This window comes from Plutella xylostella, chromosome 15 (genome assembly GCF_932276165.1).
Source record: "Plutella xylostella chromosome 15, ilPluXylo3.1, whole genome shotgun sequence".
In the NCBI taxonomy this organism is placed as follows: Eukaryota; Metazoa; Arthropoda; class Insecta; order Lepidoptera; family Plutellidae; genus Plutella; species Plutella xylostella.
In genome coordinates, this window is record NC_063995.1 from 10279371 (window position 1) to 10293527 (window position 14157).

General features: G+C 39.5%; 1 protein-coding gene across 1 annotated transcript in view; it reads right to left on the bottom strand.

Moving 5' to 3' along the window:
* Positions 1 to 14157, bottom strand: part of LOC105383683 (glypican-6) — a 49783-nt gene that overhangs the window by 17449 nt on the left and 18177 nt on the right. Inside the window, exons 2-3 of the mRNA XM_048625769.1 lie at positions 10818 to 10970; positions 444 to 678 (exon numbers count right to left, since the gene is read on the bottom strand). Coding sequence (XP_048481726.1) covers positions 444 to 678; positions 10818 to 10970 — 388 coding nt within the window. The remainder of the gene's footprint in view (positions 1 to 443; positions 679 to 10817; positions 10971 to 14157) is intronic.

A 14157-nucleotide genomic window follows, 5' to 3' on the forward strand; every position in this document is an offset into this window, starting at 1 on the left:
AGTGATTTATGGTCACGAGACTCATGAATACCTGAATAAACTATCACTGAATCTAGTCGCGCCATTTAATTGCGCTGTCTATGAAGCTATCATGTTGTAATTATCTACGTGGCTCACATGATCGTAAAACAAATAATATGGCAGAAGCATCCTAGTTTTGATACAACTATCCATGACATTACTAGGTACTTGAAGTGCTGAAGGCCGCCATATAATTTCTGCAGGGCGATCACGAAAAATATAGAATCGAATGCGAGTGCGACTAGTGTCAACTTGACAGCACTTTCGAACACTTTTTACCTATAAAATTGACATTTGTCGCACTCGCATTCGATTCTATACGTTAGCTCTGTTTTTCATGATCGCCCTGCTGTTTTTCGTGATCGCCCTGCTGGACATACATCTTATACTAAAAACTCTAGAGGGTTCACTCTACAACTTACTTCTCATCAAACGTGTACTGCGAGTTGAGCACCGTGAACATCTTCTGGTACAATATCCCGAAGAAGGTCTCCATGATGCTGTCGAGGTCCGTATCTCCCCTCGAGTAGTACCGCTCGAGTTGCTCGAACAACTGCTCGAAGACGAAGGAGTGCTGCTCGTAGATCATGCCGTAGGTGCGCTTGAACATGGCGTCGAAGTCCTGCTTCGACTGCTGCAGCAGCTTGCGGAAGAATTCTGGAAAGAATTGGGGCTGTTAGAGGTGATTGGGTAAGCTAGAGGGCGGTTGGAGCGCTTTGTCTTCTACGGTACCGATAAAGAGCTTGCGTTTCTTGCTCTGCGTTCTAAACAAAGTTATTGTAAAGAGATTTTCATCTATCTTTTCATTGTGTTTTTATGTTTTTTGCATTGTGGAAGTTAGAGCGGATTTCGGTCTGCTGCAGATTGGCGCTAGGCTTTCTATACTACAGTGCTGATGTTGACAGGAGGAGCATAATAAGTATTCTTCAAGAGATTTTTATCCATCTATCAATTTCCGGAAACTATTACTTACGAAGGAGTCTTTATTATTATAAATACGTAATAGAATGTTGAAATTCAACACCAAAAATACCTTCCAAAACTATTGTCATTTAGCTAACTTGGTAAAGGCTATACAAGCAAAGAATGATGTACATTAAACATTCATTGATGATATTTGATATCCTCGTGTTTAGTCTTCGTAGGAACTTAATTGATATGCGCAGTGCAAAGTTTACTCAATTGAACGCCGCCCACAATCAATGTTATTGATCCTTTGCATGTCAATCGATGACTATCGAGGCAATTGCCAGTCATCGCGCGATCAATTGACGAATGAGAATATAAAATGCGAATGGACTCTTGATTATGAGAATAAATCTTTAAACAATATTAGCGATTCGAGGAAAAAGTGACTGTAAATACGAGTCTTCGTGAACTCCTCAATGTCAAAGTCGCTGATTGGAAAATATAGGGAGGCAAAAAATATCCCAATGGGACGGTGAACGGCAATAGGGCTCTGCCGAGTCAAATCAATTGAGACTAATAAAGACTTAATGGAAGTGCGTTAAGTGTTCTTGTTCCATAATATCATGAAGATTTTGCAAGAGACACCTAGTGTGTGGGTACCCTACATATCTACAAACACATGTTTGGATAAAAGGACCACTGAAAGAGTATATAACTAACATTTATTTACTAATGAAAACGTTAGTTTAACTAATACATAATTTAACATTCCTTATTTTATTTAGGTAAGTACCAACATTATGTAATGTATTGTAATGTAAGTAACAAAATGGCCCTGCGGTTTCCTAGTAAGTACGCACAGGTATAGTGTGGTCGGCGCAACGGTTTGCTCCACCAGACATAGGACATGGCTGATGGGATAATAATCGATTACTAAAATGAGAGGTCACCGCTACTATTCAGAACACAAAGATGTATACAAAAAAGTATGCTAGCGTCCATACGCATATTTCTATGTATTTTGCGACCCGAAGTCGCGATATCGCTCCTGACGACAATATATAGATTTATATTGTGTTTGATTTCAAGGAATTCAATGGTACTTTAATGTGATTGGGGACATCCCCAAGATCTAAACTCCACCGCAAGCGTAGAACGATTGTATAAATAAATACAAACAAACGCATGCTTAATGCATCTAAGCAATAACGGAGTTCAAAATGTGATAGACTTCTCATGAATCGTATGCCATTTTCTTATTACCTTATTTTATTATACATACACACACAATATGATTTACAGTGGTTCCTCTATATCGCGTGCCCAACAGTGTTACGTGTAAGAAAGTTAACTTCGCTAATCAATTTATGAGTTTTTTCTTTTAAGCGGAGTGTTTTTATGTTATAATATGTTTTATCTGTCGGTTCAGTAGTTCATTGATTGAATGTGTTATACGATACGGTGTAATGTAACGCGCGATAAGGATGTCCGTGAATTAGTGGGTGTGAGGTGTGATTCAATCGCGTAGCGTAAGCATCCATTGCTTTAAGCTTTAAGTATTAGTTATCTACAATAATATACAATACAATTCAATACACTTTATTTGCACCAAAAACAAAAATTACAAAAAATTGAGCTTAAAAATACAACAGAGAGGCGGCCTTATTGCTTATAGCAATCTCTACCAGAAAACCTTTGGATGGAAGAGAGTGAGTCTATGATTGTGAGGTAGTTGTGGTGCAGTATATACATAAAATATATACTACTAATATTATAAGGAGGAAAGAATGACGATGTTCTCTATCTCTTGTATGATAATGCCGGCATTTCAGTACTAGCCACATCATGCAGCCGCATCGTCTTCCTCAAGCTGATCGTGGTTTCAAATTCGACTTCATAATTTACTAAACTTTGCTTATTCCATAAATAATCTTCGTCTGAAATTTCAAATACCACTCCACTGCTCAAGTTTAGTTTCCCGTCGTCGTAAAAGTGACCACATTGGCTGCTACTTGTATATGCTGGTGGCAATAAAATAGTTTCCGCAACACCGATGTCTGGCGGTAGATACGGCAGGATAGGAAACCATAAAGGTACCGGCTCGGCCCGTACACTGGATGACCCCAAACCTAGTAGTTTCAGGGCAAATCTAACTATGACCGAACAACGGTCTCGCTTTATAGTGGCTTTAAGTATTAATCCATAATATTATTTGGACATCTTTCTGACATCGACTCTGTTAACGAATACAAAACAGGGTTCTTGTTTTCTTCAGCAGAGGATTTACATGTAAATTCAGTTTCCACGCTGTAAACAAAACACTGTGAAACAAATTGCTTGTGGCGAATTAATTGTGGTTGTGGCGTCATTGTGTAAACCCATTCTATTTACGTTAAGCTTTTGGTTCAGCTCAACATAATGCATATTATTATGATTCTGGAAAAGACGCAAAATAATGTTATGAATATTATTTATTCTACAAAAGAACTATGCATTTTGTTGAAATGTCTAATATTTATAACACTATTTAGTAACTACTATGGATAAAAACTTTATCATACGTCCTTCAAACCTAACTACCAACACCTGTATCTAGGTCGTATTTTGGAACAATATACCAATCTAAAACAAGCAGTAGGTAGTTCGTTATATTAAAGTAGAACAGTACATAATAATTATCTGAATAGACATAACAGAAGCCTGTTAAATCATATATTATGGTAATGTAAATAACAGAACTGGGTCACTAAAGATAATGTCTTGGGTAGGCAAAAGTTTTGCTAATATTCTTACTCATCAATCTACTGTAGACGTGCAGGCTCTTGGTATTTTTGCATTGCTTGCACTTACACTACTAGGCCCTAGGCAGTTATATGTTCCTAGTAGGTCATCGATTAACCTTATCTTTTCCATTTTGACATAGCAACCAATATACTTATAACTTATACACAGGAATAAGTAACAATAGTAAGTTTGCTACTGTTTCATAGTTCATATTTTTCTAATGCAACACTACCAGTTCACATTGTTACATGGGCTTAGCGTGTCCCCCACTGTTCGACCTTAAAGTTATTTGCGTTTAGGTACAAGGAAATGGTAGCTTCTGTGTGGCTAAACGGTACACCTTGCAGAATCCCATTCTTAATTTGTGAGTAGCAAGGTCTAAATTAGACTGCAAGTGGCACATGTAGGGTACCTTCTACACTCTAGGTACAGGAGGAAAAATGAAACCGACGTAGAAATGCTACCGAGAATTTTAATCGTCCGGCGGCTTTATTGTGAGAAAACACGCAGACTGCGTAAACAACAATGAGTCCCATTTGTAGGTATTCTATTCAATTTAAAGTAACTTTAGCATCTATTGAAAGCAATTGAAAACGTCGACTATTTTATTTGCATCGTGTATCGCAAGTGCAAGTAAAAATAAAATAAATAACGTTATAGTCAATTGAATTCTGATTGAAGCTCTACCTCAATGAAACGATAGAATGATTTCCTCTGGCGTTCATTACCAGGCTATAAAACTCCCCATTACAGAGTTCCTGCTAACCGAGGATTCACGGAATTATACTAAAGGATAGTTTAATTTAGTAGCACTTTTCGAAGGAAGCAGACCACATACTGGTTTTATCGGCCATTTCATTTCATTAGAGGTAAAGGCTGGTCCGTATGAGGTGTAAAGGTGGGACACAAATAGCGCACGAGCAGTCTACAGAACGTACATAGTAACAAATGTGGTGACACATGAAGCCCGTGGAGTCGAATTTCTAACGCCCTACAAATTGTTGCGGTAGCGGCGGCGTCCTATTGCACGCTGATTGAAATGTTTTGGTAGTTTATATTTATTTCTTGGCATCACCTTACCGTGGAATATTACTAGTATCATGCAGGTATTCAGTAGTATTGTAAGCATCGACGTTAAGTTACGAACCTAGAAAGGCTTTTAGTGAACAGAGCGTCATTTGAATACCTGAAAATATTGAGGTCTTTGAGCGTCCCTCCAGTCCCATTTAGCTCAGTACGAGCTAAATGAATTAAGTATGAACGTAACATGCATCGCCTGTTAACCTGACTGGAAGCGCCTGAGGTTAAAGGTTCAGCGTGGTAAGTGTGAGTTTTATACGGTTCGATTAAACGGATTTCACTGCTCGATCGGTTAAGAAAGACACTAGGCCCTTAGTTCTGGTATAAGAAATAGTGCGCACATGCTGGTCGTAATAGCCTGCCGGCTTCACAGGGTATCTAATAAGATAAAATATATTTTTGAATAAGTATACAAGTTCGACGACCCCCGACCCGCCATATTTCTATCGAAATATCACCTTTATCTAATCTACCTCTGTCACTAACTCACTAAGCCACGCTACAAATATTATGTAAATAACCCCCTCGGAAAGTCACTATAATAGGCAAATCCTGATGTACCTACTTGTACTTTTATCAGCGAATTTATATGATTTTTAAGTACCTACACGTTTACGTAACGGGGGATCCCTTATTTTTTCCTGTTATACTTATAGGTAACCTAGCGAAATCAACCAACCAAACATTGCTGTCATAAATCACGGAAAGTTCCTTTTCCTTGGAAAGTACCGAGGGAGTGCAAAGCTCAGTCCGAGTCTTGGTTCATGAAATTACAAACAACTTCATTACGCAAAAGACGAAGCATAAGTCATTGAAAGGAGGAAAATAGTGTGCTTTCCATCTGTAAGTACCCAATCACATTTCTACTAATTAAGTTCCGCTGCTTATTTGAAATGCGGCATCGTGAACCTAAAAGAGAGATCGAGTAAGCAGTCCAACTATTTCCAATGTGGGCGGGAGAGCATTCACAACGAAAGCTATCAATAAATGTTTCCAATTCTTTAAGATTTTGTTTACAAATTCCCGTACTACTCTTAATTAAGATGCCATGAACTACCGTGAGACAAGATGTCAGGCTGCGTTTGAAATACACCTTTAATCACTCTGTAGCTCTTAGTGAGAGAAACTCTGAGGTGGTTTTCGAACGTTTCCTAGGTATAATTGAAACATAAAACAGTCGACCTGAATGGAGTGTGTCGAAAGGCAAATAAGTCAATATTGATGAAGACGGCCAGCTCTGTATAATTACTTGTATCGTCTTGTATGTGAACTGGAGACCGTTTTGTCCGATGTTTGCACTCGACTGTGTGGACACTGCCTCACCGTGCCACTGACCAAATTATTTACAGCAGCTACTTTGGGTTGATGACTCAATGAATTTGAGTAGAAGAACAATTAAAGAAATTATACCAAAATTCCTACAGAAAATTTTAATCAAAGAAATGGTAATGGAGAAGACTTAAATGAAAGGCAAACAACTAAAAGTTATGTTGAAAGTTCTAGTAGCTTTTAGTTTAAACTACCACGTTCACTGATGTCGAAGTGTACTAACTTCAGCCCACACAATCGTAAGAGGTTTACCATTTAATGGCCACAATTACAAAACAACTTTTGAAGATCTCTTAATCTATTCAGTAGATACTATTAAGTAAATGTTCTGTAATGGATTGAATTAGAAAGTAAATGTGACCAATTATTATCTTAAGACTGAGTTATAGAATATTATGGATATGTAAGTACCGACGAGTTCAAAATAATAACGTATAGATTAATATCTAAAGATGAATATTACTAATTTAAGAAAAGTTTATTTATAGTTATCATATGATAGTGAATCATTATTCATTATAACACCGATTACATCACAAAAAGTACAATAATTGTTAGCAGAATGATTTGAAAAAAAATGCAGTTTAAACGAATATGACAAAGACTATAAACCTGATGGACAACAAAAATCGATACAGCAATTTACAGTTCTATTAAAAAAAAACCTGAAAGCACATAAATGACGCCGGCTAGACAGAGTAATCGGTAGTTAGTAATGAACGCTCGTAATTAATGTTTTATACCGCTCTTGCACTCTTTTTGCCGAGGCCAGTTAACGGCGGCTCTTGTTCATCAATGGACGAAGCCAATTAAACACATAACAGACTGAGGGGCAATGAAATACAAACACCGGAGATATCTTAAGTTACGATAGAAATCTTGAATATATGAGATCCTATAGCAACGCATCTATAGATTTACACATATAAGGACAACTCTCTCTCGATTAGCAACCAAGACTGTAACTCTCTTTGATCCTAATTGAAGACAGTAAATCTATCATTGAAATACCTTTTCACGTCATCAAGATAGACCAAATATCGTAGAGGAAACCGACAGCCTATCTGATACCAGAACAAATTATCAACCGTCAAGTGAACCACGAGTCGTTGCATTACGTAGAGGTATCTTTTGTGAGGATCTCTGCCAGTGGCGGATTAACCTATAAGCACGACAAGCACGTGCTTGGGGCCCCGGGCCTCCAGGGGCCCCCATCCTCTGCTGCTGTTTCATTTTATGTTGTTCCTATGGCACCAGAGGTGCAGAGGGTCTCATTTTCATTTTATACATACATTTTATTCATCCACAATATGTCCGATGTAATGAGTTTGCTCTGATTAAAGGGCCTACCACACGCGCAAGCATCACCAGAGTTTTGCCTGCGCAGGCCGGCTTAAACACGAAATACCGTGCGTGTGGTTGGTAAAGAGCCTACCACACGTGTAAGTATCACCACAGTTTTGCCTGCGCAGGCCGGCTTAAACACGGAATACCGTGCGTGTGGTTGGTAAAGGGCCTACCATACGCGTAAGTATCACCACACGATACCCATTTTCGAACTACGTGATATATTTATAGTGACCTGTAATTCCCGACGACTTGGTCATAAACTACAGGCACTATACCTTCAGTCAAGTGGCAGTCTGACATCAGGGATCCATGGAGCAGTGAATCTAGCCGCTGCAGCGTATAGCCACAGTACTCACAAGGAGAGTCGCCTCGGGGTGGTGAGCGCCTGATGTCCTGACAGGTGCCGGAGCTGTTGATGGCACGCTCACTTCCCCTACTCCCTCCGGATCCGGAGCACTCGTGGACTGGAGAAGCCATTTGCCAGATCTCCACTCTGGTACCGGAGCTGTAATGCGCGCTCACCTCCCGATATGCAGACCTACATGTCTACCCATGGAGCCTACACAGCTGGGTCGGCCGGCGCATGCTATCTGTCACGCACTTTTTGATATCCAGTCAAGCACCGGAGATGTCGGTCCAACTGAGGTCGGAAAAACTATAAGGGAAACTCACGTGCCCCGTGACTCTTTCGCATCAACGGCCCTCGTCCTAAACCGCTACTTGAACCACTAACTACGGGGAAGACGACCAGTGACAAGCTACCGGGCAGACGAACGTTGTCCCCCCCTGTAGCTAACCACGCGCCACTACGAATCCATACCCAAGTCCGGATCCACTAACAAGCTAGTGGAGGGCTCGAGATCCGGACGCCCGTAGTACCCTGGTCCAAACAGCCGGACTCGTAATTCCGGCTGCGCAACCCCGCACACCTCGGGTCCTGGTGGCGGGTGATCACCATTATCACCAGTACCTATCACAACAGTTCCAACTGCACAGGCCGGCTTGTACTGTAGGTACATGGAATACTGTGGAATGGGTGGAAAAAGTGTATACCGCGCTAACCCCGCCGATTTTTGGGTATAGCAGGCAACTAGACTTTTTTCTATTGAAAAAATTCTAGTTGTTTGCAAACATTGAAAATATACCAGTAGAAGAAATAGTTCCTCATTGGGAAACATTGTTTCCTATTTCCACGCCGACGAATTTGACAATAAAATAATAATTTTTAAAAAATGATTGATAAGTAGTGGTTTTATGAAGTCGGTATTTTTTTATTATTACCTAAGTATTATTTTATTTTATTGTTTTTAGTTTATTTGCAATAAAAATTGTCAATCAAAAGTAAGATGCAAATAAGTTCTACTAGTCAATACGAATCATTCAAGCCTAAACACGAGGTAGTTGCTATATACCGTTGAGGAGTTCCCTTGACTGCCTTCCGTTTCCATCATCAGATCAGCTCAAGGTCACCATAATATTATTTTTTTAAGAACTTTATTTACGTTCTAAATTTTATTAGAATCGGTTTATAGGTGCTCAAAATGGAAATTCATACCCTGTTTTTACCCCTTTACCCACCCTTGCGGGTAGAATAAAATTCTGAAAAAAGGGACCACCCCTGAGCTCAGCCCAATACATCGAAAAAATAATTTTCGAAGTCGGTCTATAAACGGCGGCGTAATCGGTAAACATAAATAAAAAAAAACATACAGACGAATTGAGAACCTTCTCCTTTTTTCGAAGTCGGTTAAAAATGAGGCTTGCGCGTACTTAAATGTGCCGTGTGATAGCTCGGCGTACCTGCGAAGGTGCAACTGTGGTGATACCCGCGCCTGCCGTAGGCCCTTAAGGCAAGCAATTTTTTTTTAAATGTTTTCCATCCTTTTTTATAGAAAAGTTATAGGACTTTTTAGCTATTGAACTGTTTTGACACTCTTTTTCAAGGAACAAATTGTTCTAAATTAGGGGCCTACAGAGGCTTTGTGCTTAGGGCCTCCGATGCTCTTAATCCGCCACTGATCTCTGCGTAAACCGGAGCTGCAAGTGGCCCATCAGTGCCATGTTTGGCGAGACCAGTGCCCAGACCAGACCAAGTTCTGCAATTAACGGGACAGTGACAGCCGATCGACAGCTGCTAGAAGGACATAAACCGTCCGAGGTAATTGTAATGTTACAGGAATGGGGACGGAATGAGGTAACGTCGAGCTTTGATGATGACAGTGGTCGATCGATGAGGTGCTTTTAAAACGGTAACTGTATACCCTAATATGGAGTAGATGTTCCATTTACCGGTCCGCGAGGGTTACTAGGAATTGTGTGATTCATTTCGCATGCTATTTAATGCGAATGACAGATGTGTAAATAAAAGAGCACAAACAAAGAGGTGTGACGAGGCAGCCAGATAAATATTTTTAGCTCTCAACGTACCGAGACTACTAAGGTTATCGGGTTCAAGAGAAGTGCCTGGCACCTACATGTAGCTACGTGCCTACTCGTTCACATAACGACTGCTTGTACTTCACAGCTGCTTGTTTAGTCTAAACAGTAATGTCCAGAACCTATTGTCAGAAATAGCGTATGTCGATGACGTTATTGTTCTTTGTTATGAAAGAAACCCCAGTGTAGGATGACTTGAACTCAACTGAAATATAGTTTTCTATGTAACACTCCCTAGAACAGGATATACGTTGGATGAAAGAGCTGACTGACACAAAAAGCTATATCTTGTAACGAGGTTTTATTCTGTGTGATATAAAGACGAGAATAGCCTGGCAGTTGAGCAACATGTGGTAGACTGAGTTATGTTTTTCTAACACAAGCTTTATTTATAATAACAGCCACAGCACATAGTTTACTTGCTGTTCTTCCTACTGCTTCCATGTACGCAAACAAACTTCGGTTGTGTAAGCGATTGTTGAGATACTTTGATTAGAGAGTACTAGTTAAGTGTCTATTATTAAAATTCGTTACATACTTTTTGGAATTCCTCCCAAAGAATATTAATCAAATTCCAGCACTATCCCCGGTACAAGCCAACTAGTTTTTAGTGTATTAACTGATATTCAAAATGAATTAAGTAAACAGGGCCGAGACCTACGTGTCCAGCATGTTATATCTAACCCCGGAAATAAAATCAAAATGTCAAAATACGCGAAAAAAATATTATATCATTTTCCATAAAAACTTTGTTGGTCACGAGAGTTTTTACTATGAAAAATTTTCCTCGAATTTTGTCATTTTTACAGTATAGGTACCTACATAGGTACCCATTTTGCAACACCTTGTATAGTTTCACACCGATACAATAAATCTCACAGATCAACAGCATATAATATCCAGCTTACCATCAAACTTCCCGGCCCGATTGGACAGGATCTCCGCCAGCTTGATCAGCTCGGTCCGGAGCGAGGTCTCGAGCTGCGTGCGCGCGTGCTGGGTCAGCAGCGCCGCGGAGCCGGCCGCGCAGCACCCGCGGTTCAGGCAGAGGCCGCCCACGTCTGAGGAAAAAGATGGAGGTTAGAAGTGGGAATTGGCTACAATTGCAATGAGGTTAAGGGTTTGTAAACAAAATGGAAGAAATGTGGGTCGCACCGGCTATGTGCTGAAGGATTGTCAGACGTGAAACAGTAGAAAAAAGAAGGGAAAGTAAAATACACTGCGAGCTTTTTTGTTCCTGGTTAGGAATCCGAAGGCCTAATTATGGATAAAATATGCATTTCTATCTTATTATTCTGTAGGTACAATTCAAAGCAAATCTAGAGAAGCATAACGATCACCACAAATAATCGAAAATCTATTCCAGGGTTACGTTCAATTTACGTTAGTGACGTAAGACCTATTTCCGGAGTTAGGTATGATCGTACGATCAGTTTGAGATCAAACTCTTCGAGTTTTAGTACGTACACTATTCAAGTAGCTCAAGTGATTTTCTGGATGTTGTTGGATTACGAAGGTCGACCTTGGACCAAATTGTACAGATTTTCCCTAAGACGGGATTTGTACACAAAGAAGAGTCTCTTCATAAATATCGGATTACTTTAGGAAAGACAGCCAATTTCATCAAGAAAAAGGTCCCGATACAAATCCGGAAAAACCTACATAAGCTGGCTTGTCAAATAAGGATTATGACTCGCCTAATCTAGTCAGCGGGTCACAAAGTGTTTTATTTTTTTACACAATAGCTAATGAAATATTTTTAATAGGTTTGTAGGTAATTCATTGTTTATTTCTCAGTTGTACCTACCTAAATATAACCCACAGCAACAGTCTATCGATCCTTCTATGAGGAAACTAGCTCACCGCACAGTTCGTGAAAGTACCTACCAATCGTACCTATATGCCCATGCCCACTGACCATTAGCCCGAGAACGCTATTTTATTTATGTAAGGGTTTGCTGGTTAGCTTACCCTCATGATTGAGGTCAAGCCGTGGGGTTTCAAGTACACACTACAGAAGTACGCAAAGGAGACACTCAACCATACCCGTGAACAAAAAAAATATCAAACATTTTACCAAACGGCGCGGCGGGAAGTTATGCCTGAAATAGCAGAACACTTAACAGCATATTTTTCGCGCAAACCCTCTGCTTCGGCTATGAATAGAATCAATGTACATATCAAACTCGGAGCGGCGGGCCCCAGGGTAACAAGACAGATCGAAGACGAGGGGCCTTGCCCTCAGGACGGCACGTCTATCGTCTACTCAACCCACACTATGCAATATTTAGTCATCTGATTGGGGGCCGCCGTCAAATAAGTTTAAACATCCGCTGAAAATTGTGAGGGCCCGTTATTGCATTAGGAGTAGGGGAAGTGCTTTAAGATAGGAGGATTCAGAATGGCGTGTTTTACTACAGGTTGGAAACTAATAAAGACCTATAGATAATTTGATCTTTGAACGAGCAACTATAACCGTGACCCGACCAAAGAATACCTAGTGTTTTTATTTACACATTTTTCCCTGTGAATTTGGAATCAGTCAGGTGATTTTGTTGGTTTTTAAACTGAATATAATAAAAACCAGTTTTAATATAAATTCTTTGACTAATAATTTTGATGCACCTTATCTGAAAACCTTTTTTATTTGGGTGGCTTCATCACATCCGGCTGTTAAATTCTTGGATAAAACAAACAATGCGCCTAATCCTTACCCGTTTATAATCCTCGGTTAGACCAACATGAACTATTGCAGCAAACCCTATTAAATCTTAACCACGTGTTATGTTTGCTGTCGAAGCGTGCCTCCGAAATGACAAACAGGATGAAGTAATACAAGCTTGATTGTGCCTGTGCACTCTCTGCAGGCCATTCTGGACTCTACGACCTTCAACGTAACAACACAAAACCCCCAAAATTTAATACTATGCATAAGAATGACAATCGTAGGAATAAATGAACGCTTCAATAAAAGCGGGGGATGGAACTATAGGTTCGAAATTCGTAACCGCTAAAGCCATTTTAATCTCTACTGCACCAGACATAAGGTATACGCATGAATGTTAATATAGAAGGGAGACACGTCAGTTCCATGATACCGAGGCGTTAATGTGAGTCACCGCAGAATGATCGTCTCCCATTGATGTGGAATGGAAAACTCATTTCAACTAAAGGGAATTGAACTTGACTAATGCAAAGCTGTTTCGGTTAAATTTGTGAATACTGATCATCAGACAATCACAGCTTAATGGTTACGCTATAAAAATGCTTAAAATCAATAAAATTTTACGTGATTGCTATTGCTATTGTATTTTTTTTTAAACAGCAATGGAAGATTAGATCTGCAAGTACTCATGACTCTTAAAATACTAAATCACATCTAAATGCTATGCTAAGCTATGTAGCTACATAATATTGATTTTGACTTTCAATGTGTGAAGGGTCTTTCCTGTAGTCTTAAATATATACAATATCCCCGATCCTTTAATCTCAGACTTGATGAATGTCAAATAAACAGCGTCCCTCTGCCCTGCGGATAGACTTGTCTAAACAAACTATGGATGCGCTACCAAATCAATTTTATCTTCCATTCTTGTATGTTCCCTTTGCTGGATTTCACACATTTTACAATTATTCAATAGTGAGTGAGTTTTTAAAACTCCAATATTATCTTCTAACCACAAAAACGATGTATTGTGATATATTGCACAGATTGCACGACTACAATAATATCAAGACGACCCTTTAAGAAATCAGCGACTGTCGCTGCTATCTTGAAATCGAGAAAATGTCCAATTCCAAGAGGTTATTACACTCTCTCATAAACTCAAATAAAAACTGTTGTTGATAGGATCTGGGTAGCTTCCAAATTTTACGACGACGTGACTTTTTGTGCGGCACTTCTTAAAAAGTGTCACAAACTAAAAAACATAAACATCGTGTTCAAATGCCACCATGTGGCTTTTTAAAAAATAAATTTCTGTTATGAGAGTCCCTTACTACGAAATGTTCTGATAATAAACATATTTCAGCAATGTCTATACGGAGAGGAGTTCATTACGTTACGTGAATTGTGAATTCAACCATTCGCAGATATTTTAAAGACCGTCTGTAATAATTTAAAAAAGACAGAAAGATATACTTTAAACGCAGGTTTTTTTTATATAGCACATAATTGTTGTGTTTCCATGGCAGAGTGTTCTTATCACGCTCGCAAGTGGGGTAATCGTTTCATTTCACGGTGCTCGC